This window comes from Lissotriton helveticus, chromosome 3_1 (assembly GCF_964261635.1).
Source record: "Lissotriton helveticus chromosome 3_1, aLisHel1.1, whole genome shotgun sequence".
Classification (NCBI taxonomy): domain Eukaryota; kingdom Metazoa; phylum Chordata; class Amphibia; order Caudata; family Salamandridae; genus Lissotriton; species Lissotriton helveticus.
The window spans coordinates 1,565,531,511-1,565,545,631 of NC_136061.1; the positions used below are offsets into that span (position 1 = coordinate 1,565,531,511).

Sequence of the window (14,121 nt, forward strand, 5' to 3'; positions counted from 1 at the left end):
CAGCCACATGCATCAAAGTTAGGAATTGCAATTTGCAAATTTCGATTTTTAAGAAATCGTAATTTAGAAATCGCAATTCCCTATGCATGTACGAATTGCAAAACAAATTGCGATTCCTACATATTCCTTATTTGCGACTCGCAAATTGCGAATCGCAAATAAGGAATTGCTTCCAATTCATTGCTATGGGCCTAGAGGCCCATAGGAATCAATAGTAATTGCATGCACAATTTGTGAGTACCAAATAGGTACTCGCAAATTGCGCATGCAATTTCAAGGGTGCCAAAAGAGTACCCTGATGCACCCCTGAAATTACAAATTTTAAAACATGTTGCACACACACATGCCGCAAGAGCATGTATGTGTACAGCATAGAAGTGCATTTGTCAAAGTAATCGCAAATTACTATCAACTTTGAGTTGATGGTAATTTGCATTTCTTCAATGAGAAATTGCATTTTTTTTGTTGCATAGCATTTAGGGAATCACAATTTACGATTCCCTAAATGCAATCGCAATTTAAGTAATCGCAAATTTAGCGATTACTTAAATAGCGATTTTTGCACTTGGGATGATGCATCCCAAATGCAAAAATTGCGGTTGAAAAGGGGCAGATTCTGCACATCTGCCCTTTTGCGACCGCAGTTTCCAATAATGCATGTGCCCCATAGTCCTTTACAACATCAATAGCTCTACATCTCACAAATGCGAAACCAACTGCATTGCAAATGCTTGTTTACCTTCCAATGTGTCCCAGCAGATCCTGTTCCTGGAGATGCAAACCTTTTCCTGTCCCAGTCAGCTCTGTGCTGCCTCGTCCCTTCTCAAATGAGCAGTACACTTTGGGGCAGGGGTCTCCAACCTTTTCTGTAGTGAGAGCTACTTCTGATCAGTGAAAATCATTGTGAGCTACTAAAGGCTTAGCTACTCACACATTTTTCTGAGAAACCTCCCTCACCCAACTTCACTGAATATAAGCCTAATAAGCTCATACTTTTAAATTTTGTATATATTTGGCATTGTTTTCCTGACTGGTTTGCTACCTGTATTTTAAAGTCCAAGCCGGAACAAAAATAAAGTAAGATCACCTAAAGCCTGTATTTTTAGAGAGCCCTTTGTACATACTTCAAACAGCAAATATAAACAGAAACCACTTTTAATTGTGTTCTAGTTAATACATTTACATGACTCAATTGGCTAATCTGATTGCTTATTTTGGCTTCCAGAAGTGCCCAGGCATGTGGTTTCCTAATAATGGTTGACACTGCAGTGTTCAGGGCCTGTGATTCCTTACTAGTACCTCACACCCTGCTGGGTGGCCTATTTAAAGGTCTTCAAAAATGGAGTACTGTAATAGTCATCAACTTCGCAGGCACCCAAAGGGCAAAGGTGAGGTGTAATGACATAACTATGTACTGCAAATGCTTCCAAAACCCCATGAACCGAATGAAGCGTCTGTGAGACTGCATGACTGACACATGAAGGCAGGTTTCCTGCAATTCCAAAGACTCCATTCAATCCCCTAAATACATGGCAGAGAGGATCTGGGTTAAAGTCAATCTTTTCTCAAACAAGAAGGCGTTAAGAGGATTAAGCGCTTCACCCTTTTTGGAGTAGCAGTAACACCCCTTGCCTTTTTCCTCCTCTGTGACCCCCTCTATGGCCCTGTTTGCCAAAAAGGATTGATGCTCCTGCAGAAGAAAGGTGGCATGGTGTACATACAGTATGAAAGCAGGTGGGGCATTTTGGAGGTGGGAGGGCACTGGTGATAGAATGTGAAGAATTGAGTGTAACCTTTGAAAAATATCTGCAACACCCAGTGATCCAATGTAATGGCATGTCAGACAAGTAGGGAAAAATGGATCCAACTCCCCACAGTGAGAGTATGATCTTGGAGGAAGAAGTCAAAGGGGCTTATATGCACTTGAGGTAGATAAGAAGCAAGATTGTTGCCCATGGTAATGTGAGACCTCATCACCATTGCGCCTCCTTGAGCTGCAAAAGGGCTGACCTGGGTGTTACACAAGTTGCGAGGGCTTTCTTTGATGAGAAGTGAGACCCAGCTAATAATTTCTGCATTTCCAGTACTGCTGGTGGAACCACCGAGCTGCAGAAGCCAGACACAAGAAGCTAAGTCTACTGGCTCAAGTTTACGTAAACTTGTGAAGCTGCTTTCAAGCATTCCAAAACAGACTCAGCCTTTTTCCCACCCTGCTGAGCCCGGGTCTGTGGTTCTTTACTGGTGTTTGACACTGCCTAAGAGTATCTGAAAGAAACAGGTTAGTATTAGATTCCTTACCTTAGAATATCCCTAGGCGTCAGTCTGGATCCGGAAACTTTTGCGTAGCAGTACCCCTGCGCGTCGGTAGGCGTCGTCTGCAGGCGTCTCCTGCGGCTCCGCGTCCGTCGTCGGCGTCGTGCGCCGTGATGACGTCGCTGGAGTATATAGACGCCGCCTCCGCGCGCTGACGTCAGTTCTTCTTTTTTCCGCGCCAGTTAGCGCAAATCCGAAGAGCAGTACTCCGGTCTTTGACCAAAGTTTTTGAATCTTTCTGTACTCTTAAGGTGCCGGTAGGATGCCCGGTTTTAAGAATTGTGACGGCTGTGACCGCACGATGTCGGTCACGGACCATCACCGACTCTGCCTCCGGTGCCTGGGCCCAGACCACGACGTGGACGCCTGCGTCGATTGCCGGGCCTTGACGACTAAAGCTAGACGGGAGCGGTCCCGCAAGCTACTCGAGCTCCGGGTGTCGGCCCTGCGTCGTGAGCGGTCCCGGTCCGGACGGAGGTCTAGGGAGCGATCGAGGGAGCGGTCGCGGAGCCGTCACGAGCGCTCCGGAAGTCGTCACCATTCCTCTGGTTCCTCAGGTAGGAAGCACAAGAAGTCGGGGCGTCGTCATCGTACCCCCGACGCTCGCGCGATGCGGCCGGGGGTTCGGGTGGTCCCACCCCCGTGTCTCCGCGTGAGTCGCCGACGCGGCCTGCTCCATACCCTGCGGTCCCTGGGCAGGGCGCGTCGCCCGAGGAGATAGAGGCGTTCCTCATGGCCATGAGTGCACTGTCTCCTCCGACGGGACCTACGGCGCCTGCGGGCCCGGTGGTCCCGTCCGGGGGCCCTAGCGGTTCGGGTGCTCCTGTCTCGACGCCGTCGGGTGCTCTGGCCCCGACGTCGCCGACGGCTCCGGCCCCGGCGCCGCAGGGACCTTCTGGGTCGACGCCGGCTGGTCATCCGGCCTCTCCGGCGCCGATTCCATCGGGGCAAACCACGGCGCCGCCCCCGCGCGGCGCCGGGGCTCCGGCTCCGGGCGGCGCCGCCCCCATTCCCTCTCCGACTCCGGACGCGGAGTCGAACCGGCGTCACCCGACGCCGAGTCCGACGCCGATGGGGCCTGTTGACCCCGGGGAGCCGGTCTACATTGTTGACTCCGAATATGGTGAGGATGTAGATTACGGAGAGGAGTGGGAGGGGTCTGAGGACCCTCTGACCCGCGAGTGTCAGTACAATGTGGACTGGACAGGTGACTTGGGTGACGCCAGTGGTCTGGACGACTCCCCCAACCCTGGCTTTGTCTCGCCTCCTACCGTGGCTATGGAGGAGGGGGCAGCTTATTCAGTGGTGTTGATGAGGGCTGCCAAGGCCTTAAACCTTGAGCTCCCCGTCGCGGCCGTGAGGACTAACATCCTCACTGAGGTACTCAAACCGCAGTCATGCCCACAGGAGCCACTGCTGCCGTTCAATGAGGCCTTAACTGACGTTCTTTTGGGCACGTGGTCCAGGCCCGCCTGTTGATAGGAACGTGGCCAGACGCCACCGTCCGTGTACGGATGACCCGAAGTTCTTGTCCACCCATCCCACCCCTGAGAGCCTGGTGATCCAGGCCTCGACTTCCCAGACCGCATTCCCGTCGGCCCGCCCGACCGGGAATCTAAGAGGTACGACCAGTATGGTAAGAAGGTCTTTTCGTCTCTAAGTCTGGGACTGCGGTCTTGCAACACCGCGTGCCTCTTAGGCCGCTACACCCACTCTCTGTGGGATACGGTCGCGGAACTGCTGCCTGAATGCCCGCTGGAGGTACGGGCTAAGCTCGGCAAGGCTATGGTTGAAGGCCGAGACGCAGCAAGATACTCCATAAGGTGTGGTCTTGATACGACCGACTCACTGGGCAGGGCGATGTCCACACGTCTGGCTGAGATCCGCCAATTTCTCGGCAGATGTCCAGAATGCATTGATGGACATGCCGTTTGATGGCAGTCGCCTGTTTGGCGACAAAGCGGACCACGCGCTGGAACGCTTCAAGGACTCCAGGGTCACGGCCAAGTCCTTGGGTCTCTCGACCCAGCGCCAGCAAACGGGTTCGTTTCGCTCCTTTCGTGGCCACGGAAGGGGCGGTCCCACACGCGCTGCCAGCCACGCGCCGCAACAGACTTCTCAACGCGGCGGCGGCCGTGGGAACCGCCGTGGTGGCGGTCGGGGACAGCGGCGAGGTCAGGCCACACCTCCCCCCGCAGCATCCGCCCCTAAATCCTCCTAGTCCATGCTTTCAGGCCCATGTGACGCCGGTGGACGGCAGGGTTCGCCATCACCTCTCCCACTGGCGCACAATCACATCGGACAGGTGGGTGCTGCAGCTCGTCCGAAGGGGCTACTCCCTCCCCTTCGAGACCACTCCTCCAGCCATGCCACCGCAGAACCACCGTGTGTCGGGGGACCACTTGACACTTCTGCAGGAGGAAGTTACGGCCCTCTTGGCCAAGGGGGCCATCGAGCGCGTTCCTGGGCCAGAAGTAGGATGTGGTTGCTATTCCCACTACTTTCTGGTACCCAAGAAGGACAAAGGGGGCCTACGTCCTATCTTGGACCTAAGGAACGTCAACGGCTTCCTCCGGAAGGAGAAGTTCAAGATGTTGACATTGGCTCAGGTCTTGGCTGCTCTAGACCCGCAAGACTGGATGGTGGCGTTGGACTTGCAGGATGCGTATTTTCACATCCCCGTCCTGCCGGCCCACCGGCGTTACCTGCGGTTCACGGTAGGCCAGGAGCATTTTCAGTTTATCGTGCTCCCCTTCGGCCTTACCAGCGCCCCACGGGTGTTCACAAAGGTGTTGGCGGTGGTCGCAGCCCATCTGCGCAGATCAGGGGGGTTCAGTCTTCCCCTATCTAGACGACTGGTTGTTGAAGGCGGGCTCGCCCCAGACAGTCGTCCACCACCTTCAGATGATGGCGGACCTCCTGCATGGGCTGGGGTTTACCATCAATGTGCCGAAATCACACCTGTGTCCCTCCCAAAAGCTCCTTTTCCTCGGAGCGGTTCTCGACTCGGCGCAGTTTCGGGTCTATCCACCGGAACGGCGGGTCCGGGATATACAGGCTTTGATTCCCATCTTCCAGCCGTTATCCTGGGTTTTGGTCAGGTTGACGCTGCGGCTACTGGGGCTGATGGCTTCCTGCATCCTTCTGGTGCATCACGCCCGGTGGCGGATGCGGGCTCTGCAGTGGGACCTGAAGTTTCAGTGGGCCCAGCATCGGGGCAACTTGTCCGACCATGTCTTGATCTCGGAGGGCACTGCGAGACAACTGCAGTGGTGGCTTACGGACCGCGATTGGGTCAGAGGCAGACCCCTCTCCCTTCCCCAGCCGGAGCACGTTGTTGTGACGGACGCGTCCCTCCGGGGCTGGGGAGGCCACTTGGGAGAGGCAGAGATCAGAGGCATCTGGTCTCCGGCGGAGTCCCGGCTCCATATAAACCTGTTGGAGCTACGGGCGATTCGTCTAGCACTGAAGGCATTCCTCCCCTTTGTCAATGGGAGTGTAGTGCAGGTGTTCACGGACAACACCACCGCCATGTGGTACTGCAACAAACAAGGCGGGGTGGGGTCGTGGACCCTTTGCCAGGAGGCCCTGCGTCTCTGGCAATGGCTGGAATGTCAGGGCGTGACTCTGACGGTTCAACACCTGGCCGGTTCTCTGAACGCCAGGGCGGACGAACTCAGCCGTCGGTGCTCGATGGATCACGAATGGCGTCTGAACTCGGACGTGGCGCAAGGACTCTTTCTGCGATGGGGAGAGCCTTGGTTAGATCTATTCGCCACAGAAGAGAACGCGCAATGTCATCAGTTCTGCGCGTTGGAGTTTCCAAGACGGCACTCGCACGGCGACGCCTTTCGGCACGAGTGGAGTTGCGGTCTGTTATATGCCTTTCCGCCTATACCACTTCTGCCCAGAGTGCTGAAGAAGATCAAGTGCGACCGGGCCCAAGTCATCCTTGTGGCTCCGGACTGGGCACGAAGGTACTGGTATCCCGAGCTACTCAGCATGTCGGTCGGTCCCCCGATCCGCCTGCCCCTTCAGGAGGACCTTCTGTCGCAGCAGCAGGGGACGGTCCTCCACCCGAACCTGTCCAGCCTCCACCTCCAGGCGTGGAGATTGAGCGGCGACAGTTGAGGCCATTCGACTTGCCTCCTGAAGTCTGTGATGTGATTCTGGCAGCCAGGCGTCCCTCCACGAAGTCGGTATACGCCTGCCGGTGGAACAGATTTGTGGCATGGTGCACAGCAAAGGCTGTGGATCCTCTTTCTGCCCCTCTTTCCGAGGTTCTCCTCTTCCTTCTCTCTCTTGCCCAGCAGGGCTCTGCTCTGGGCACTATCAAGGGCTACCTTTCTGCCCTTTCGGCCTTTCTGAGGCTGCCTGATCAACCTTCTTTGTTCAAGTCCCCTATTGTAACAAGATTCTTGAAGGGCATCACACACATGTATCCACCTGTTCCGTTTGTGATGCCTCAGTGGGACTTGAACCTGGTTCTGACCTTCTTGATGTGTGCTCCCTTTGAGCCACTTCATTCCTGTCCTCTCCGTCTCCTGACTTTAAAGACGGCCTTCCTGGTTGCCATCACCTCTGCCAGGAGAGTGAGTGAGCTCCAGGCTCTTTCTGTCAAACCTCCCTTCCTGTCCGTTCATCCAGACAAGGTGGTTTTGAGAACTAGACCTTCTTTCCTGCCCAAAGTTGTCTCTGCTTTTCACATCGGGCAGTCCATCACCCTCCCCTCCTTCTTCCCGCCTCCGCATCCTTCAAAGGATGAAGAGCGGCTCCATCGTCTGGACCCAAAACGTGCGCTTTTGTTTTATATGGATCGCACAGGCCAGTTCCGGGTGGATGACCAACTGTTTGTTGGCTACGTGGATGCGAAGAAGGGACGGGCGGTACATAAACAGACCATCTCTTGGTGGGTCGTTCTGTGCATCAAAGCGTGCTACTCTTTGGCTCGGAAGGAGCCTCCTGTTGGGCTGAGGGCCCATTCCACTCGGGCCACGGCGGCTACTACTGCCCTGGGTCGGGGAGTCCCTTTGCAGGACATTTGCCAGGCGGCTACGTGGGCCTCGCTGCTCACTTTTGCGAGGCACTACTGCCTGGACAGTCAAGTCCGGAGGGATGGCTTCTTTGGCCGTTCGGTCCTCCAGGACTTTCTGGTGTAGGATTGTATCGGTTCGCAGACCCACCACCGGGGTTGGTATTGCTGGGGTATCTATTCTAAGGTAAGGAATCTAATACTAACCTGTTTCTTTCAGATGTACAAGTTACTTACCTTCGGTAACGATATATCTGTAAGAAACAGTAGTTAGTATTAGATTCCTTACCGCCCCGCCCTTCCTCCCCGTTCTGCGAACTGACACCTAGGGTTAAGGACATCCCTTTCAGGGCCCTAGTTTCTAAATGGCACCAGTGTTGGTTCTCACATGGCTCTGCGTGTTCTGGCGTGGAAAAGCTATGTACAAAGAACTGACGTCAGCGCGCGGAGGCGGCGTCTATATACTCCAGCGACGTCATCACGGCGCACGACGCCGGACGCGGAGCCGCAGGAGACGCCTGCAGACGACGCCTACCGACGCGCAGGGGTACTGCTACGCAAAAGTTTCCGGATCCAGACTGACGCCTGGGGATATTCTAAGGTAAGGAATCTAATACTAAATACTGTTTCTTACAGATATATCGTTACCGAAGGTAAGTAACTTGTTCTTCAGGACTTCGTGTCCCTTAGGGGTGCTGGTAATCTTGCTCACTGGGGACCACCTTTCCTGGCTAAAGGCTGCTAGACCTCAGGGGCTGCCATGCCTCAGGCCTGTATTTAAGTAAGGGCTGGTTTCCCTCTGAATCTGTCTTCTCAGCCCAGTAGCGGTCTTCTCATCCACCCCCTTAGCCTCCCCAGCCCTGCAGGCCGCACCTAATGCCAAAGCCACCAGCAACATGCACCGGCCTCTGCCATAAGTCCTATCACCAGCTCCTTGCTTACAGGAGGGCACAGGATTGCTCTGAATTACTCCCAGGCCCTATGAGGAGCCGGGTGCAGTGCCTCTCACCTCTGCTCGGGTCAGGAGTGGCAGGGGAGCATGGAGGGGAGAACACTTTTTTTGAAGCCTTGGCAAGCGTGATTTCGCCCCAATGCAGCTGATGCTTACAGCAGCTAAATGAGCCCTCGGCCTCCCCGGCCCCGAAGGCCTCAGCTAATAGCACTGCCACCAGCTGGATACACTTGCCTCTGCCATAGGAGCTATCGCCAGCTCCTTGCTTCCATGTGGGAACAGGATGGCTCTGAATTACACGCAGGCCGTGAGAGGAGCCAGCAGCTGCACCGGTACGGAGTCTCTCATCTCTGCTTGGCCTCTCTCACACAAACCGGGCAGAGCAATTACTTTTCCACAGTTTGAGCGAGAGGAGGGGAAAGGAACGAGTTGTCCCAACGTTAAGTGGAAGAAGGGCGAAGGAGGGACAGGTGTGGCAGGTGGGGGTTTGAGGGAGTAAAAAAACTTTTTGTAGCCCTGGCAAGAGTAAAATTAATGAAGGACATAAATAATTGGCCCCAATGATCCTGATGCTTACAGAAGAAAAATGAGCCTCCTCTCCCAAACAACTATCAGGGCAGGGGCTCACTAGGGGTGTGGAGCTGATCTGTCTAGCACCGGGCTCCTCATGCTAGGCATACCTTCTGCTCTGGAAGAGCTACCAGCAGCTCGCAATCGACCAGTTGGAGACCCCTGTGTTTGGAGAATGCTCGCTCTGAGAGGCCCCCACCCCCATCCTTGTTCCGGGTCTGGCTCTGTGCAAATGCAATAATTTCAATTGAAATGTCTTGTCTGTAATGACAGTGCACTACCACACCATGCTACTCAACACTACGCCACACCACTGCACTCTACTCTACGCCCCTCCACGACACTCCACAACACGCCCCTCCACGCCCCTCCAATCAAATCTACCCTAATCAACTCCACTTCACCCCAATGTACCCCACTCAACTACACACTAGCCCACTCCATTTGAATGTACCCCACTCCCTCCAATCTACTCCACTCAACCAGCTCCAATCTGCCCCACTCCCCTCAATCTACCCCACTCCACCACAATATACCTCACTCCACTCTATCCCAGTCCACCCTTCTCCGGTCTACAAATCCATCCCACACCACCATAATCTACCCCACTCTACTCCAATCTACCCCACTCCAATCTACCACAACCCACCACACTCCAATCTACCACACTACACTCTACCCCAATCTACCCACTCCAATCCACCCAATCTTCTCCACTCTATCCCACTGCACTCCAATCTACCCTGATCTATCCCACTTTAATCTACTCCACTCTTCCCCAAACCACCCCATCCACTCCAATCTACCCACTCCATTCCAGTCTACATTAATCCACCCCAGTCTACCCCACCCCACACAATCTACCCCACACCAACCCCAATTTATCCCACTTCAGTCTATCCCAGTCCACTCTGCTATTCCACTCTACTCCAAACTATTACAATCTACACCATTTCAATCTCTACTCCACTCCAGGCTTCACTCCACTCTATCCTTCTCCACCCCAATCTACCCCATTCAATCTACCACTATATGCCCTAACCCACTCTAGTCTACCTTAATCCACCCTAATCTACTCCACCCCACTCCAGTCTGCCCCAGTCCAACCCCAATATCGCCCACTTCAATCTATCCCAGTTCACTTTCCTATTCCACTCTATTATACTCCAAACTATCACAGTCTACCCCACTCCAATTTCTACCCCACTCATTCTTCACTCCACTTCACTTTACTCTATCCTTCTCCACTCCAATCTGCACCATCCAATCTACCACTATCTATCCAATCCACTCCAGTCTACCCCACTCCATTCCACCCAGCCTACCCCACTCTACCCCAATCTACCACGCTCCATGTAAATCTACCCCACTGAAATCTACCTAACGCCACTCTCTACCCCACTCCACTCAAACCTTTCCCACCCCACTCTAATCTACTCCAATCCAACACACTCCACACCATTCCACCCAAATCTACCATACCCCAAGCTACCCCTCTATCCCAATCTATCCTACTACACCCCTCTCCAATCTACCCCACATTACTCTACCTCCGCCCCACCACAATCTACCCCACCCCACTCTTCTCAAATTTAGACAACACCACTCTACTCATATACACTAATCTTCAGTCTACACAAATCTATCCCACTCTTCCCCAATCTACGCCATTCAAATCTACCCCAATCCAACCTATCCCATTCCAGTCTACCACGTCGGTCAACCCCACACCAATGTACCCCACTGCGCCCTAATCTACCCTACTCAACTTCAATCTATCCCACTCTTCTCCAATTTACCCCCCTCCAATTTAGCCCACTCTTCCCCACTCTATTCCACTACAGTCTACGCCAATTTAGCCCACTCTACCCCAAGCTACACAACTACTGTATACCCCATTCTACCCTACTCCACTCTACCCCACTCCAGTCTACCCAATATACCCCACCCCACGCCACTAATGTTTAGCCATGCTGAACAGCAGCGAAACTCGGTTACAACATGATTAAAACACATTGCCAAAGCTAATTGCTCTCGCATAAGCGAGACCTATTGGCTGTGCTAACGCTTGTTAATTGAAGCTTTTTTTCTGTACTTTATGTCTGGAAAACTTACATTAGTGTTGAAATACCATTTTTAGGTTTTGCTTGGCAATGCGTGCGAAGTACGCATGCGCTAGCAAAATCTTATGTTTTGCTCTGTGGGGTCGGGTATCCGCCCCCTCCTCGCCCCCTCCTCCCATTGGCTAGCTCCATAAATGGAGGCTAGCCATTGGGAGCCGGATCTGTCCGTCAAGGCCGGACCAGATTCGGGGGCGTTCCCGACATTTTTTCCCTCTCCGCCTCTGCAATGTCGTCATCGCGGCGGTGGGCGGAGTTTCGTTTTAAAAAAAAATTTGTTTGTTTTTCCCATTACGCGGCCGACCGCCGCTGGAGGAAGTCGAGGTGAGTGCTGCCGTTCCCTCCCCCCTCCCGCTGTCCGTGAGCCCCCCCCGCCCACCTCCGCGTCTCATGTCGATTAGTTTCTGGAGCTCGGCTCGGGTCCATTCCCGCCCCCCTCCCGATTCCCGCACCCCCTTCCCGCTCGGAAGTGCATGTGCAGTTGCCACCCGGAAGAAGTCCAGGTGAGTGCTTGCTTTTTTTTTTGTTTTTGCCCGTTCCCACCCCCTCTCCCGCTCTCCCTGTCTCCGGCCCCGTTCCCGCCCCCCTCCCGCGCTCAGTGCTAAAGTGACAAGTGTGCGGCTACAAGAGAAAACAAAGCATCATCCGAGGCACAACACTGCAAAAGGTAAAAAGACACCCATCCACAAAAACAAGCGTCACGTCACTGATTTGTTATACTGATTTGAGCTTGGCGCCTGCAGGAAGAAAGGCACGTTGTGGTGTGTATGTAGTTTGGTGGCAGGGAGTTGTACTATACTTCGCGTGCAACATCTAACTAGCTCCGGAATGCGCTATTCCCTGACCTTCGGTGTACCATGAAGGGCCGGATCGAACTGGCCATTAAGTTCCACTTCTAGCCACGCTCCCGCCATTGCTTGTCTCGACCTTTTAAAGTGTGCATAGCACGATCGTTGTGAGCGGCAGCGCCAGGCACTTAGTTCTTACAACGTTTATTTGGGAGGTGAATATAAAAATATTGTATTTGATGTTTTTTTCTTTCAGCGCGAGTTACCTCCATGAAAAGACCGAGGCATATGTGCCATGGTGTGGACAGGGTTGCCCAAAAGCTTAGCTAAATTGGACGCACCTCCCCTTTCGGATTTTCCCGGTTTGAAGTTAAGACATTGTTGGCGGCTGACCCTCCCCCACGTAATGCTGGACATGCCATGCGTTCTGGCCAGATCTCTTCACTGTTGCGCCTTTTCACGTTAAAAGCAGACCTTTACTTAGATTTTTGCCGACTGTTGTTGTTCGTGCAATAACACGCTGTCCATCCTCTACACGCTAGTCCCAAACCCTGCACCCGGGACCAGTGTCACATGCTCCTGTCTCCCACCTCTGCCCCCTAGTACCTGTGTCTCCATGCGTCTGTCCGCCCTGTGCCAGCCTTTCCTGTCCACACAACCCCGTCACTTACTCAGTCCTCACCTTCATGAACAACTTCCTCTTCGCTCCTCCCACTCCCTGTGGCTCCATCACTCGCTCTTCCCTTTCACCGCACTCTCCTTCTCTCACTGCCTCTCTCTTCTGCTCATACTCTCATCCCGTCACTCGCTCTTCCCTTTCACCGCACTCTCCTTCTCTCACTGCCTCTCTCTCTTCTGCTCATACTCTCATCCCGTCACTCGCTCTTCCCTTTCACCGCACTCTCCTTCTCTCACTGCCTCTCTCTCTTCTGCTCATACTCTCATCCCGTCACTCGCTCTTCCCTTTCACCGCACTCTCCTTCTCTCACTGCCTCTCTCTCTTCTGCTCATACTCTCATCCCGTCACTCGCTCTTCCCTTTCACCGCACTCTCCTTCTCTCACTGCCTCTCTCTCTTCTGCTCATACTCTCATCCCGTCACTCGCTCTTCCCTTTCACCGCACTCTCCTTCTCTCACTGCCTCTCTCTCTTCTGCTCATACTCTCATCCCGTCACTCACTCTTCCCTTTCACCACTCTCCTTCTCTCACTGCCTCTTTCTTCTGCTCATACTCTCATCCCGTCACTCACTCTCCCTTCAACACACTGTTAACTCTCTCCAATGCACCACTCTCTCACCCTAATTTGTTTTTCCTTCTTGGCTCTATCTCTATTCATTATCCCTCCCAGACTCCTCCTGATTCTATAGAGCACTTTTCAAAAAATTTTGTAACCATCGTCCATTTGCGTGAGATTACGCTATTGGCATTGTAAATGACAATGCCATTAATTTATCTGTTTTCAAAACCAACACATAAATACAAAATTTGTCATTGACAATGCCAATAGCTCTAACTTTGTCAAAGGCAAAACCATTGCATTGTAAATGCTTGTTAAGGTTGTAGTTTGTTGAGTATAAGGCCAAATGTGAAAATGTTTGCAAAAGTGTACTTTGGGCAACGGGGAGGATTTTCTGTACTGCAGCAAGTAATGTCTGAGTGCCGTAATATGTCGTTGGTTTCTATGAGCATTTTATTTCTGTAGTATTGATCTTTTCACTGTTATTTTCACATTTTGGGTGTTTGTCTAGGCTCTGCATGGACCCCACTACTATGCATGGGGTGATCACGGAGGTATCCTGATGGCTATTGCTCAGGGGACCGAGACTAACCAGCTAAAGTAAGTTGTCATCTAATTAATTCAGTCACACCAAGAAGGAATGGAGGCCTGCAAGGTACAGTAGACCTCTGTCCTTGTATTTGCTTTCGTATATGGTTAACATTCTTTAAAAGCAATCTGTGTCCAATAAAGGAACGGTGTTGTGTTTGAAGAACAAACTAATGCTGGCGAGACATTGCCTCCTGAAAGATTACCAAAGGGAAAGCTGTAGTCTTGGGACTCGGTTAGCACCCCACCACAGGGAGTCATTGACTGAATAATGTTTTGATAGCAATTTGGGTCACAGACCAATGATACATCCTTTTCAGAATTTCAAGTATGTGGAGAAAGTCCTTTTCACAGCCTTTCCTGTTTGCATTGGTAAAGGCGTGACAAGGATTTTTACCAGTTGCAGAAACATTTCTGAATGATGGAAGCCCCTTTGCTCTACAGACCCTCTTCGTTTATCATTTGCAGGGTTTTAACAACGTTGGGACATTTCACATCTTGCCTAACATTCTTTTTTGCAC

At 52.6% G+C, this 14,121-nt stretch overlaps 1 protein-coding gene across 1 annotated transcript in view; it reads left to right on the plus strand.

Annotated features, from left to right (window-relative positions):
* SORL1 (sortilin related receptor 1) overlaps window positions 1-14,121 on the plus strand; it is an 852,839-nt gene that overhangs the window by 218,322 nt on the left and 620,396 nt on the right. The window contains exon 12 of the mRNA XM_078682321.1: window positions 13,524-13,612. Coding sequence (XP_078538447.1) covers window positions 13,524-13,612 — 89 coding nt within the window. The remainder of the gene's footprint in view (window positions 1-13,523; window positions 13,613-14,121) is intronic.